This window comes from Hemiscyllium ocellatum, chromosome 7 (genome assembly GCF_020745735.1).
Source record: "Hemiscyllium ocellatum isolate sHemOce1 chromosome 7, sHemOce1.pat.X.cur, whole genome shotgun sequence".
Lineage (NCBI taxonomy): Eukaryota > Metazoa > Chordata > Chondrichthyes > Orectolobiformes > Hemiscylliidae > Hemiscyllium > Hemiscyllium ocellatum.
In genome coordinates this window covers 10,083,917-10,096,401 of record NC_083407.1, presented here as the reverse complement: position 1 = coordinate 10,096,401, position 12,485 = coordinate 10,083,917, and the positions used below count along the sequence as shown (strand labels likewise).

Genomic DNA, 12,485 nt, shown 5'->3' with positions numbered 1-12,485 from the left:
AGCGGAGGGCTTTGAGTCCTTCGTGATGGGGGATGGAGGTGTACAGGGACTGGATGTCCATAGTGAAAATAAGGCGTTGGGGACCGGGGAAGCGAAAATCCTGGAGGAGGTGGAGGGCGTGGGTGGTGTCCCGAACGTAGGTGGGGAGTTCTTGGACTAAAGGGGACAGGACCGTGTCGAGGTATTGGGAGATGAGTTCGGTGGGGCAGGAGCAGGCTGAGACAATGGGTCGGCCGGGGCAGGCAGGTTTGTGGATTTTGGGCAGGAGGTAGAAACGGGCGGTGCGGGGTTGTGGGACTATGAGGTTGGAGGCGGTGGATGGGAGATCCCCTGAGGTGATGAGGTCCTGGATGGTCTGGGAGATGATGGTTTGGTGGTGGGAGGTGGGGTCGTGGTCAAGGGGGCGATAAGAGGAGGCGTCCGCGAGCTGGCGTTTGGCTTCAGCGGTGTACAGGTCAGTGCGCCAAACTACCACCGCGCCTCCCTTGTCTGCGGGTTTGATGGTGAGGTTGGGATTGGAGCGGAGGGAGTGGAGGGCTGCACGTTCTGAGGGTGAGAGGTTGGAGTGGGTGAGAGGGGTGGACAGGTTGAGTCGGTTGATGTCACGGCGGCAGTTGGCTATAAAGAGGTCGAGGGCGGGTAGGAGGCCTGCACGGGGTGTCCAGGTGGATGGGGTGTGTTGGAGGCGGGAGAAGGGGTCGTCAGAGGGTGGGCGGGAGTCTTGGTTGTGAAAGTAGGCACGGAGGCGAAGGCGGCGGAAGAATTGTTCAATATCTCGCCGCGTGTTGAACTCATTAATCCGAGGGCGTAGGGGAACGAAGGTGAGGCCCCTGCTGAGGACTGATCTCTCATCCTCAGAGAGGGGGAGATCTGGAGGGATGGTGAAAATCCGGTAGGGCTGGGAGCTAGGACCTGGTGTGGGACTGGAGCTGGAGCTGGAGCTGGGGGCGGGGTTAGGGGCGGGGACAGAGATCGAAGTAGGGGCGGAGTTAGACGTGGTGACGTTGCTCAACGTGGGGGCGGGGTCATGCGTCGTGACGGAAATAAGCGTGGGGGCGGGGTTACGTGAAGCGACGGGAGATGGCGTGGGGGCGGGGTTATGGGCGGGGTTATGCGTAGTGACGAAAGACGGCGTGGGGGCGGGGAAACCTGAGGATTTGTGCTCCTGCAGGTTAGTGATGTCAGTGGGGGCGGAAGTGGCTGCGTCGACGGCAACCGGAGGGGCGGAAATGGTTGCGGCGACGGAGGAGTGGTGGTCATTCCCGGTGGCCGCGTGGGTCGCGGGTCCGTCGGCGATTGTGGAAGCGGTTGTGTGTGTGGTGGTCACCGGGGCAGTTGTAGGGGCGGCGATCGCGGGGGCTCCGAGGTCGGTGGGGGCGGAAGTGACGTCACGGTCGGCGGCGGCCTTTGGTGCCGCGGGCGCTGTGGAGGCCACATGTGTAATGGCGTCCGACAGGCCTGTGGAAGGTTCTGGAATAGTTGAGGGGCCACGAGTGTGGGGGTAAGTACATGAAAGTTTTTGGTACTTACTGTCTTTAATCTCTGATAGGGCTAGGAAGAACTGTTTGTTGAGTTTGTGGATTCTTCTGTAGATGAAGAACAGCAGGGGTCCGTTGCAGGTCTGTGAGAGTGTTGTCCTGAGCTGGGGTAGGGCTGATTGCAGGGAGTGTAGGTAGCGACGCATGGCTGCAAGGGTGGAGCGGAGGATCCGGAGGGAGGTCTGTTGCTGGAGGCTTCGGATTTGTTGTAGGTACAGGTTGTCCTGGTTGGGTCCAAATTTTGTTGGTTGGAATGTAGTTCGGAGTCCGTGTGGGATCAGTCGGTTCCTTAGGCAGGTGCTGAGGAAGGAGATGTGGCTGTGGTAACGGGTCTGTTTGAGAACGTGGCTGAAGAGCTTCTGTGCAGAGGAGATGACCTGGGGGGTGCAGTGAGAGAGGGACTCACTGAAATCCTTGTAGAGGGAGGAAGAGAGCTTCTTCAAGGAAGGCATCCTTGTAAGAGGATTCGCAGTAGGTTAAAATCTTCGAGTAAAAAATGAGGTCTGCAGATGCTGGAGATCACAGCTGCAAATGTGTTGCTGGTCAAAGCACAGCAGGTTAGGCAGCATCTCAGGAATAGAGAATTCGACGTTTCGAGCATAAGCCCTTCATCAGGAATAAGAGAGAGAGAGCCAAGCCGGCTAAGATAAAAGGTAGGGAGGAGGGACTAGGGGGAGGGGCGATGGAGGTGGGATAGGTGGAAGGAGGTCAAGGTGAGGGTGATAGGCCGGAGTGGGGTGGGGGCGGAGAGGTCAGGAAGAGGATTGCAGGTTAGGAGGGCGGTGCTGAGTTGAGGGAACCGACTGAGACAAGGTGGGGGGAGGGGAAATGAGGAAGCTGGAGAAATCTGAATTCATACCTTGTGGTTGGAGGGTTCCCAGGCGGAAGATGAGGCGCTCCTCCTCCAGCCGTCGTGTAGTTGTGTTCTGCCGGTGGAGGAGTCCAAGGACCTGCATGTCCTCGGTGGAGTGGGAGGGGGAGTTAAAGTGTTGAGCCACGGGGTGATTGGGTTGGTTGGTTCGGGCGGCCCAGAGGTGTTCTCTGAAGCGTTCCGCAAGTAAGCGGCCTGTCTCACCAATATAGAGGAGGCCACATCGGGTGCAGCGGATGCAATAGATGATGTGTGTGGAGGTACAGGTGAACTTGTGGCGGATATGGAAGGATCCCTTGGGGCCTTGGAGGGAAGTGAGTGTGGAGGTGTGGGCGCAAGTTTTACATTTCCTGCGGTTGCAGGGGAAGGTGCCGGGGGTGGAGGTTGGGTTGGTGGGGGGTGTGGATCTGACAAGGGAGTCACGAAGGGAGTGGTCCTTGCGGAACGCTGATAGGGGAGGGGAGGGAAATATATCCTTGGTGGTGGGGTCCGTTTGGAGGTGGCGGAAATGGCGGCGGATAATACGTTGTATGCGCAGGTTGGTGGGGTGGTAGGTGAGAACCAGTGGGGTTCTGTCTTGGTGGCGGTTGGAGGAGCGGGGCTCAAGGGCGGAGGAGCGGGAAGTGGAGGAGATGCGGTGGAGGGCATCGTCGATCACGTCTGGGGGGAATCTGCGGTCCTTGAAGAAGGAGGCCATCTGGGTTGTGCGGTGTTGGAATTGGTCCTCCTGGGAGCAGATGCGGCGGAGACGAAGGAATTGGGAATATGGGATGGCGTTTTTACAGGGGGCAGGGTGGGAGGAGGTGTAGTCCAGGTAGCTGTGGGAGTCAGTCGGTTTATAATAGATGTCTGTGTTGAGTCGGTCGCCCGAGATAGAAATGGAAAGGTCTAGGAAGGGGAGGGAGGAGTCTGAGACAGTCCAGGTGAATTTCAGGTCGGGATGGAAGGTGTTAGTAAAGTTGATGAACTGTTCAACCTCCTCGTGGGAGCACGAGGCAGCGCCGATACAGTCATCGATGTAGCGGAGGAAAAGGTGGGGGGTGGTGCCAGTGTAGTTGCGGAAGATGGACTGTTCCACATATCCTACGAAGAGGCAGGCATAGCTGGGGCCCATGCGGGTGCCCATGGCAACTCCTTTAGTTTGGAGGAAGTGGGAGGATTGAAAAGAGAAGTTATTCAGGGTGAGGACCAGTTCAGTCAGTCGAAGGAGGGTGTCAGTGGAAGGGTACTGGTTAGTGCGGCGGGAAAGGAAGAAGCGGAGGGCTTTGAGTCCTTCGTGATGGGGGATGGAGGTGTACAGGGACTGGATGTCCATAGTGAAAATAAGGCGTTGGGGACCGGGGAAGCGAAAATCCTGGAGGAGGTGGAGGGCGTGGGTGGTGTCCCGAACGTAGGTGGGGAGTTCTTGGACTAAAGGGGACAGGACCGTGTCGAGGTATTGGGAGATGAGTTCGGTGGGGCAGGAGCAGGCTGAGACAATGGGTCGGCCGGGGCAGGCAGGTTTGTGGATTTTGGGCAGGAGGTAGAAACGGGCGGTGCGGGGTTGTGGGACTATGAGGTTGGAGGCGGTGGATGGGAGATCCCCTGAGGTGATGAGGTCCTGGATGGTCTGGGAGATGATGGTTTGGTGGTGGGAGGTGGGGTCGTGGTCAAGGGGGCGATAAGAGGAGGCGTCCGCGAGCTGGCGTTTGGCTTCAGCGGTGTACAGGTCAGTGCGCCAAACTACCACCGCGCCTCCCTTGTCTGCGGGTTTGATGGTGAGGTTGGGATTGGAGCGGAGGGAGTGGAGGGCTGCACGTTCTGAGGGTGAGAGGTTGGAGTGGGTGAGAGGGGTGGACAGGTTGAGTCGGTTGATGTCACGGCGGCAGTTGGCTATAAAGAGGTCGAGGGCGGGTAGGAGGCCTGCACGGGGTGTCCAGGTGGATGGGGTGTGTTGGAGGCGGGAGAAGGGGTCGTCAGAGGGTGGGCGGGAGTCTTGGTTGTGAAAGTAGGCACGGAGGCGAAGGCGGCGGAAGAATTGTTCAATATCTCGCCGCGTGTTGAACTCATTAATCCGAGGGCGTAGGGGAACGAAGGTGAGGCCCCTGCTGAGGACTGATCTCTCATCCTCAGAGAGGGGGAGATCTGGAGGGATGGTGAAAATCCGGCAGGGCTGGGAGCTAGGACCTGGTGTTCGAAATCCTGGAACTCCATCCCGAACAGCGTTTTCAGTCCATCTATATTAAAGCACAAGGTTAATGATATTGAGCGCAAGTTACTGAATGCTTTCAACTAATGTTCAATAAAAATGCAATCTGTTGAATTATTTTAGAAAGTGTTTATTTTTACCAAGGTTTAGCATATTTGTCAAGTCTTAATATTTTACACAATTAATTCATTTTACTAAAGTAGACAAAGCTATTGCTCTTTTTATATTGAATTTATTTTATTGCTGAGTCAATGTAATTTTTATTCCTCTTAACCTCTTACACTCAGCTTACATTCAAATTCTACACTGGATGTTATGATTAAGGGGCGGATGATTAGCGATCTCCTGAATCTGGCTGGATTCATTCTTCCGAGTAAGGATGAGGTAACTCCAACCATAAAAAGGTAAATAGGCGCAATCCTTTCCTGAGATATTTGCTGTATTGATGTATAAAACCACATGTTCCTGGGCACTGATCACAAAACATGTGACAGCATTTTCAATTGATATTTCAAATGAAATTAACTGTTATATACTTTGTCATAAATACTTGTGTAACGATGTCAAATTGTTTCTTAGTTCCCTGAGTTGGTGGCTTGCTGCAAAAAGTGGTTGGCTTTATGTGGTGTTTCTTAGTGAATTGGTACCATTCCAGTTTGCTGATGAAACTACACCATTTGAAAGGGAATTGGTATGGGGCCTCTTGTGGTGCAGTGGTAGTGTCCCTACCCCTAAAGCAAGAGACCCAGGTTCAAGTCCTACCTGCTCCAGAGGCGTGTAGTAATGTTTCTGAGCAGGTCTTCTTAGAAAGACAGGTTAATGATAGGAAAAAAATGGATTGGTGGGGAATCTTCTAGAAACAATTATTTGGGATAGAACTAAGAGTTCCATGCAGAAAGGTGGGTTGATTAGGAAATGTCAGCACGGATTAATAAAGGGGAAATTATACTTAACTAATTTGCCGTGGTTTTTATTTTGAGGACACAGCAAAGGGTTGCTGAGGGTAGTAGTGTTGATTATGGTCATGAGGATCTCCCTCAGCATTTGTTGCAGTGCCACATAGCAGACTTGTAAAGAAAGTTAGGAGTCATAGTACAAAAGGGTCAGTAGAAATATGGAAGCAAAATCGGTGAAGTGATAAGAAACAGAGATTAATGATCAACCGACTACTGGGGCTTGTGCTCTTCCTGATTATGTACCATGACATCCATGCTCATACCAAGATTCTTGTGTGTGAGGCAGTCCTCTGTGACTCTTCTGTACAACTGAAACTTGGAATATGTATTGCTACCACCTCAAAGCTGTTGAGAGGAACCATGGACGCAGTCTGATAATCATTCTCTGCATCAGCTGGGAGAGCATGCATACCGACATCTGCATCCTTGAAATAATCAGTAACACCATTATTGAAGCCATGATCATCTAAAACTAACTTTACTGAGTCGGCTATGTGCTGAGGATGCCTGAGTTCCAACCACCAAAGTAAGTCATGTTCGCCTATCTCAAGGAAGGTCTCGAATGAGAGGTGAGCAAAGGAAGCTTTTCAGAAGCTCCTTGGAGGCTTTCCTCCAGGAGTACAACATGGATGTCAACTCTTGGAAGGCCCTTATTCAGTAGGAACAGACTTTGAGGTACCTCCTATATGAAAGGAAAGCATTACTTGAGTACATCCGTCAGCAAGAGGAGATTAGATTAGATTAGATTACTTAGTGTGGAAATAGGCCCTTCGGCCCAACAAGCCCACACCAACCCGCCGAAGCGCAACCCACCCATACCCCTACATTTACCCCTTACCTAACACTACGGACAATTTAGCACGGCCAATTCACCTGACCCGCACATCTTTGGACTGTGGGCGGAAACCGGAGCACCCGGAGGAAATCCACGCAGACACTGGGAGAACGTGCAAACTCCACACAGTCAGTCGCCTGAGTCGGGAATTGAACCCGGGTCTCTGGCGCTGTGAGGCAGCAGTGCTAACCACTGTGCCACCGTGCCGCCCCAATGGGAATCTGAAATGAATGACAGTCTCAATGCCAAGGACTGATTCCACCTCCTGGAAACACCTGCCAAATGTGTGAATAGAGATGCTCTCGGATTGGGTTCATCAACCACATAACTAATGATTTTGTGTCTGGGTATGCAGGAGACAGTTTCAGAGTTAAAGGTGACTTAGAACTTGTAAGAATTGTGAAATGTGTGGACAAGTGCAGAGCTGTTTAAGTATGGTAGATCAGAAGAAGCTGTTCCCATTTGTAGAAGGGAAAAAAGTGTGTGAAGGCAGGGATTTAAGCAAAGTAAAAGTGATGTCAGGAAAAAAACTTCTCTCACTTGAGTAGTTAGGGTATGGAATTGTCCTTCCTGTAAATGTGGTGGAAACCGTTTCAATTGAGGCTTTTGAGAGGGCATTGGCTGATTATTTAAATAGAAGGGGGTATGGAAAAAAGGCAGGAAATTAGCACGAGATGATAGAGCTGTAATGCCCTTGAATGCAGAGTACAGAGAATTAAGATTTTTTTTCCTTTTGTTCTGTAGCAATTCTTCTAGGCCAAAGAGCAATGAGCTTACTGCTGACGAGAAACTCAAGCGAGTTTACTACCTGAGCCAGAAATCACCACCTATGGTAATTTGTCTTCTCACAATATCATCAGAAGTGTAAATGGAGAGACGTTATTAATATTCCTGACATAAATGCTCATCACTCATTATATCCAGCAACACTTCATTCATTTTGAACTATCTAAATTCTGCTTCATTGGTTTGGGTCCTCTGCTATTTTGTACCATGAATGACTGCAGATTAATGAGCTGGTGTCGCAAGTTTATTGCCCATTCTATTCAATGGGATGCACTATTGACAAAAAATTGATTTCATGTTTTACTTTCACCAAATACTTTGTTTCATTTCTGAGAATTTTGATTGGGTGGAAAAACAAAATAGTTTTTTTTAAATCAGGAAGGAGATGACCATCCAAGTCCAAAATTTTTGAGATTGCAAAGGAACTACGTGGCTTTTGTTGCAATAGCAGACGATGCAGGAAGCCTTGGTTTCAAGAGTACATAGTGACATTGTACCTTTTTTTTGTATGTACTGTAAAGACATTATAAGATCTCACAGATCCCATATTTCCATCCCTTTTTAAATTTGGCTGTGGATGTCAGTGCAACTCTTTAGCAGTAAGGGTTGGAGAATTGCTGATGTATTCTTCCTATATTTCTCCAATGCTTAGCAATTATACCAATAGTAATTTTCTGTCACAGCAATTTTTAAAAATAGCATTGAGCTAATTTGCACTTGTTAATCTAATCGGAGAAAATCCGAGGAACAGGTGTTCTACAATTATTCTTGCTGTGCTTCCATGTCAATACAGTCCAACCAAATAACACTCTCTTCTCATGCTGTACAAAATAGTGTCCCGTTTTTCAACTCTTTCTTGCATTTAAGTTCTGGTAAGTATAAGACAAAAAAAACTTTGTCTCCTTTTTAGCAATGTTTAAAGTAAACAGTATAAACATTATCCTTTAGCGGATGTCAGTTTGATCGCTGAGATGGAAGGTTCGTTTTTAGATGTTTCATCACCATACTAAGTAACATCACCAGTGAGCCTCCATAAGAAGCACTGGTGGCATGACCCGCTTTCTATTAGTGTTCAGGTTTCCTTGGGTTGGTGATGTCATTTCCTGTACTTTTTCTCAAGGTGTGGTAAATGGGATCCAAGTCAATGTGTTTGATGATAGGGTTCTGGTTGGAATGCCATGCTCCAAAGAATTCTTGTGCATGTCTCTGTTTGGCTTGTCCTAGGATGGATGTATTGTCCCAATCGAAGTGGTGTCCTCCTTCATCTGTGTGCAAGGATACTAGTGAGAGTGGGTGATGGCTTTTTGTGACTTGTTGATGTCCATGTTCATGATGTTCAACTAGCCACAAAAAGCCATGACCCACTCTCACTAGTATCCTTGCATACAGATGAGGAAGGCCGCCACATCAACTGGGACAAGTCAAACAGAGATACACGTGAGAATTCCTAGAAGCATGGCATTCTAGCCGGAACTCTATCAACAAACACATTGACTTGGATCCCATTTACCACCCCCGAGGGGAAAAAAAAAGCAGGAAATGACAACATCACCACAGAAAATGATATCACCAATCCAAGGAAACCTAAACACATAAATAGAAAGCGGGCCATACCACCAGTGCTTCATCCAGAGACCCACGGATGATGTTGAAAAATGTGGTGCTGGAAAAACACAGCAGGCTAGGCGGCCTCCGAGGAGCAGGAGAATCGGCGTTTCGGGCATAAGCCCTTCTTCAGGAATGAGGCTGGTGTGCCAAGCAGGCTGAGATAAAGGGTAGGGGGGGAGGGAATTTGGGGGAGGGGCACTGGGAATACGATAGGTGGAAGGAGGTGAGGGTGAGCAACAATGTCTCCTTCCAATCCTCCCACTTACTCCAAAACAAAGGAGTAGCCATGGGCACCCGCATGGGCTCCAGCTATGCCTGCCTCTTCGTAGGATATGTGGAGCATCCATCTTCCGCAGCTACACTGGCACCACCCCCCACCTTTTCCTCCGCTACATCGATGATTGCATTGGCGCTGTCACGTGCTCCCACGAGGAGGTTGAACAGTTCACCCACTTTACTAACACCTTCCACCCCGACCCCTCAAATTTACCTGGACCGTCTCAGACTCCTCCTTTCCCTTCCTCGACCCCTCTATTTCTATCTCGGGTGACCGACTCAACACAGACATTTACTACAAACCGACCGACTCCCACAGCTACCTAGATTACACTTCCTCCCACCCTGCCCCCTCTAAAAACACCATCCTGTATTCCCAATTCCTTCGCTTCCGCCGCATCTGCTCTCAGGAGGACCAGTTCCACTACCAAACAACCCAAATGGCCTCCTCCTTCAAAGATCGCAAATTCCCCTCCGACGTGGTCAACGATGCTCTCCATCACATCTCCTCCACTTCCCGCATCTCCACCCTTGAACCCCACCCCTCCAATCGTCACCAGGACAGAACCCCACTGGTCTTCGCCTTCTACCCCACCAACCTCCGGATACATCATATCATCCACCGTCATTTCCGCCACCTCCAAGCAGATCCCACCGCTAGGGATATATTTCCTTCCCCACCCCTATCAGCGTTCCGGAGAGAACACTCCCTCCACGACTCCCTCATCAGGTCCACACCCAACCTCCACTCCCAGCACCTTCCCCTGCAACCGCAAGAAGTGCAAAACTTGCACCCACACCTCCCTCCAAGGCCCCAATGGTTCCTTCCATATCCGTCGTAAATTCACCTGCACCTCCACACACACCATTTTCTGTATCCGTAGCACCCGATGTGGCCCCCTTTACATTGGGGAGACAGGCCGCCTACTTGCGGAATGTTTCAGGGAACACCTCTGGGACACCCGCACCAACCAATCCAACCGCCCCGTGGCTGAACACTTTAACTCCCCCTCCCACTCCGCCAAGGACATACAGGTCCTCCATTCCCAGACCCTGACCACACGATGCCTGAAGGAAGAGCGCCTCATCTTCCGCCTAGGAACCCTCCAACCACACGGGATGAATGTAGATTTCTCCAGCTTCCTCATTTCCCCTCCCCCAACCTTATTTCAGTCCCAACCCCCGGATTCAGCACCGCCCTTTTGACCTGCAATCTTCTTCCTGACCTCTCCGCTCCTACCCCCACTCCGGCCTATCACCCTCACCCTCACCTCCTTTCCACCTATCGTATTCCCAGCGCCCCTCCCCCAAATTCCCTCCCCCCTACCCTTTATCATCTGTTGTGGTTCTGATCGCCGAGCTGGGAATTTGTGTTGCAGACGTTTCGTCCCCTGTATAGGTGACATCCTCAGTGCTTGGGAGCCTCCTGTGAAGAGCTTCTGTGATCTTTCCTCCGGCATTTATAGTGGTTTGTATCTGTCGCTTCCGGTTGTCAGTTCCAGCTGTCCGTTGCATTGGCTGGTATATTGGGTCCAGGTCAATATGCTTATTGATTGAATCTGTGGATGAGTGCTATGCCTCTAGGAATTCCCTGGCTGTTCTCTGTTTTTCTTGTCCTATAATAGTAGTGTTGTCCCAGTCGAATTCATGTTGCTTGTCATCTGCGTATGTGGCTACTAAGGATAGCTGGTCGTGTCCTTTCGTAGCTAGTTGGTGTTCATGGATGCGGATCGTTAGCTGTCTTCCTGTTTGTCCTATGTAGTGTTTTGTGCAGTCCTTGCATGGGATTTTGTACACTACATTGGTTTTGCTCATGCTGGGTATCGGGTCCTTCGTTCTGATGAGTTCTTGTCTGAGAGTGGCTGTTGGTTTGTGTGCTGTTTTGAGTCCTAGTGGTCGCAGTAGTCTGGCTGTCAGTTTGGAAATGCTCTTGATGTATGGTAGTGTGGCTAGTCCTTTGGGTTGCGGCATGTCCTTGTTCTGTTGTCTTTCCCTTAGGCATCTGTTGATGAAATTGCGCGGGTATTCGTTTTTGGCGAATACATTGTATAGGTGTTCTTCTTCCTCTTTTTGCAGTTTTGGTGTACTGCAGTGTGTTGTGGCCCTTTTGAATAGTGTCTTGATGCAACTTCTTTTGTGTGTGTTGGGGTGGTTGCTTTCGTAGTTCAGGACTTGGTTTGTATGTGTGGCTTTCCTGTATACCTCTGTGGTGAATTCTCCGTTCGGTGTTCTCTGTACTATCACATCTAGGAATGGGAGTTGGTTGTCCTTTTCTTCCTCTCTCGTGAATCGGATTCCTGTGGGTGTGGTGTTGATGAGCCGATGTGTGTTCTCTATTTCTGTGTTTTTAATGATTACAAAGGTGTCATCCACATATCTGACCCAGAGTTTGGGTTGAATTTGCGGTAAGACTGACAACCGGAAGCAGCAAATTCAAACCACCATAAATGCCGGAGGAAAGATCACAGAAGCGCTTCACAGGAGGCTCCCAAGCACTGAGGATGTCACCTAGACAGGGGACGAAACGTCTGCAGCACAAATTCCCAGCTCGGCGAACAGAACCACAACAATGAACACCCGAGTTACAAATCTTCTCCCAAACTTTGAACCCTTTATCTCAGCCCGCTTGGCACACCAGCCTCATTCCTGAAGAAGGGCTTAAGCCCGAAACGTCGATTCTCCTGCTCCACGGATTCTGCCTGGCCTGCTGTGTTTTTCCAGCACCACATTTTTTAACTCTGGTCTCCAGCATCTGCAGTCCTCACTTTCTCCTCACTGATGATGTTACCTAGTATGGTGATGAAACGTCTGAAAACGAACCTTCCAGCTCAGTGAGCAAACCTACATCCTGAGCTACAAATCTTCGCAAAACTCATTATCTCTTACTCTTTATAAATGCTGATGATTTGTGTACACCTCACTCAACATTGAAGTCAGGCAACGTGGTGATTTGATTTTTAACCCACGTGTGATATATCTGTCTTCCAGCATTTCTATTCCTCTCTACTGGACATTCTTACCCCAGATGATATCCGGATGTTAATGGAATCAGAGGATGAGTACAATCGCCGAGGACAGTTTGAGCGGGTATTCCCCTGTCGACATTCATCCCGCTATCTCCAGTTCTTTGAACAGCCCCGTTACTTCAACATCTTGCTTGATTTATGGGAACAAAAATATGGTCAGAATAGAGAAGCAGGTAATGTTTAAAGACACCTTCCCTGAAGCTATCTGGGGAAGAAAATAAAGCATTGGTTCTTTTCTTGTAAAGTGGTAAAAACAATGATTGCAGATGCTGGAAACCAGATTCTGGATCTATGGATGCTGCCTGAACTGCTGTGCTCTTCCAGCACATCATTTCTTGTAAAGCGTTGTCAAAAATATGCTTTCCATCGCGAAGTTGCTGCTACCAGAATTTATTTATTTA

The 12,485-nt window shown here is 49.9% G+C and overlaps 1 protein-coding gene across 4 annotated transcripts in view; it reads left to right on the top strand.

Moving 5' to 3' along the window:
* Positions 1–12,485, top strand: part of ttll4 (tubulin tyrosine ligase-like family, member 4) — a 110,734-nt gene that overhangs the window by 86,405 nt on the left and 11,844 nt on the right. For all 4 annotated transcript variants that reach the window (XM_060828251.1, XM_060828252.1, XM_060828253.1 and 1 more), the window contains exons 14-16: positions 4,885–5,001; positions 7,133–7,220; positions 12,047–12,257. In XM_060828251.1, the coding sequence (XP_060684234.1) occupies positions 4,885–5,001; positions 7,133–7,220; positions 12,047–12,257 (416 nt within the window). The remainder of the gene's footprint in view (positions 1–4,884; positions 5,002–7,132; positions 7,221–12,046; positions 12,258–12,485) is intronic.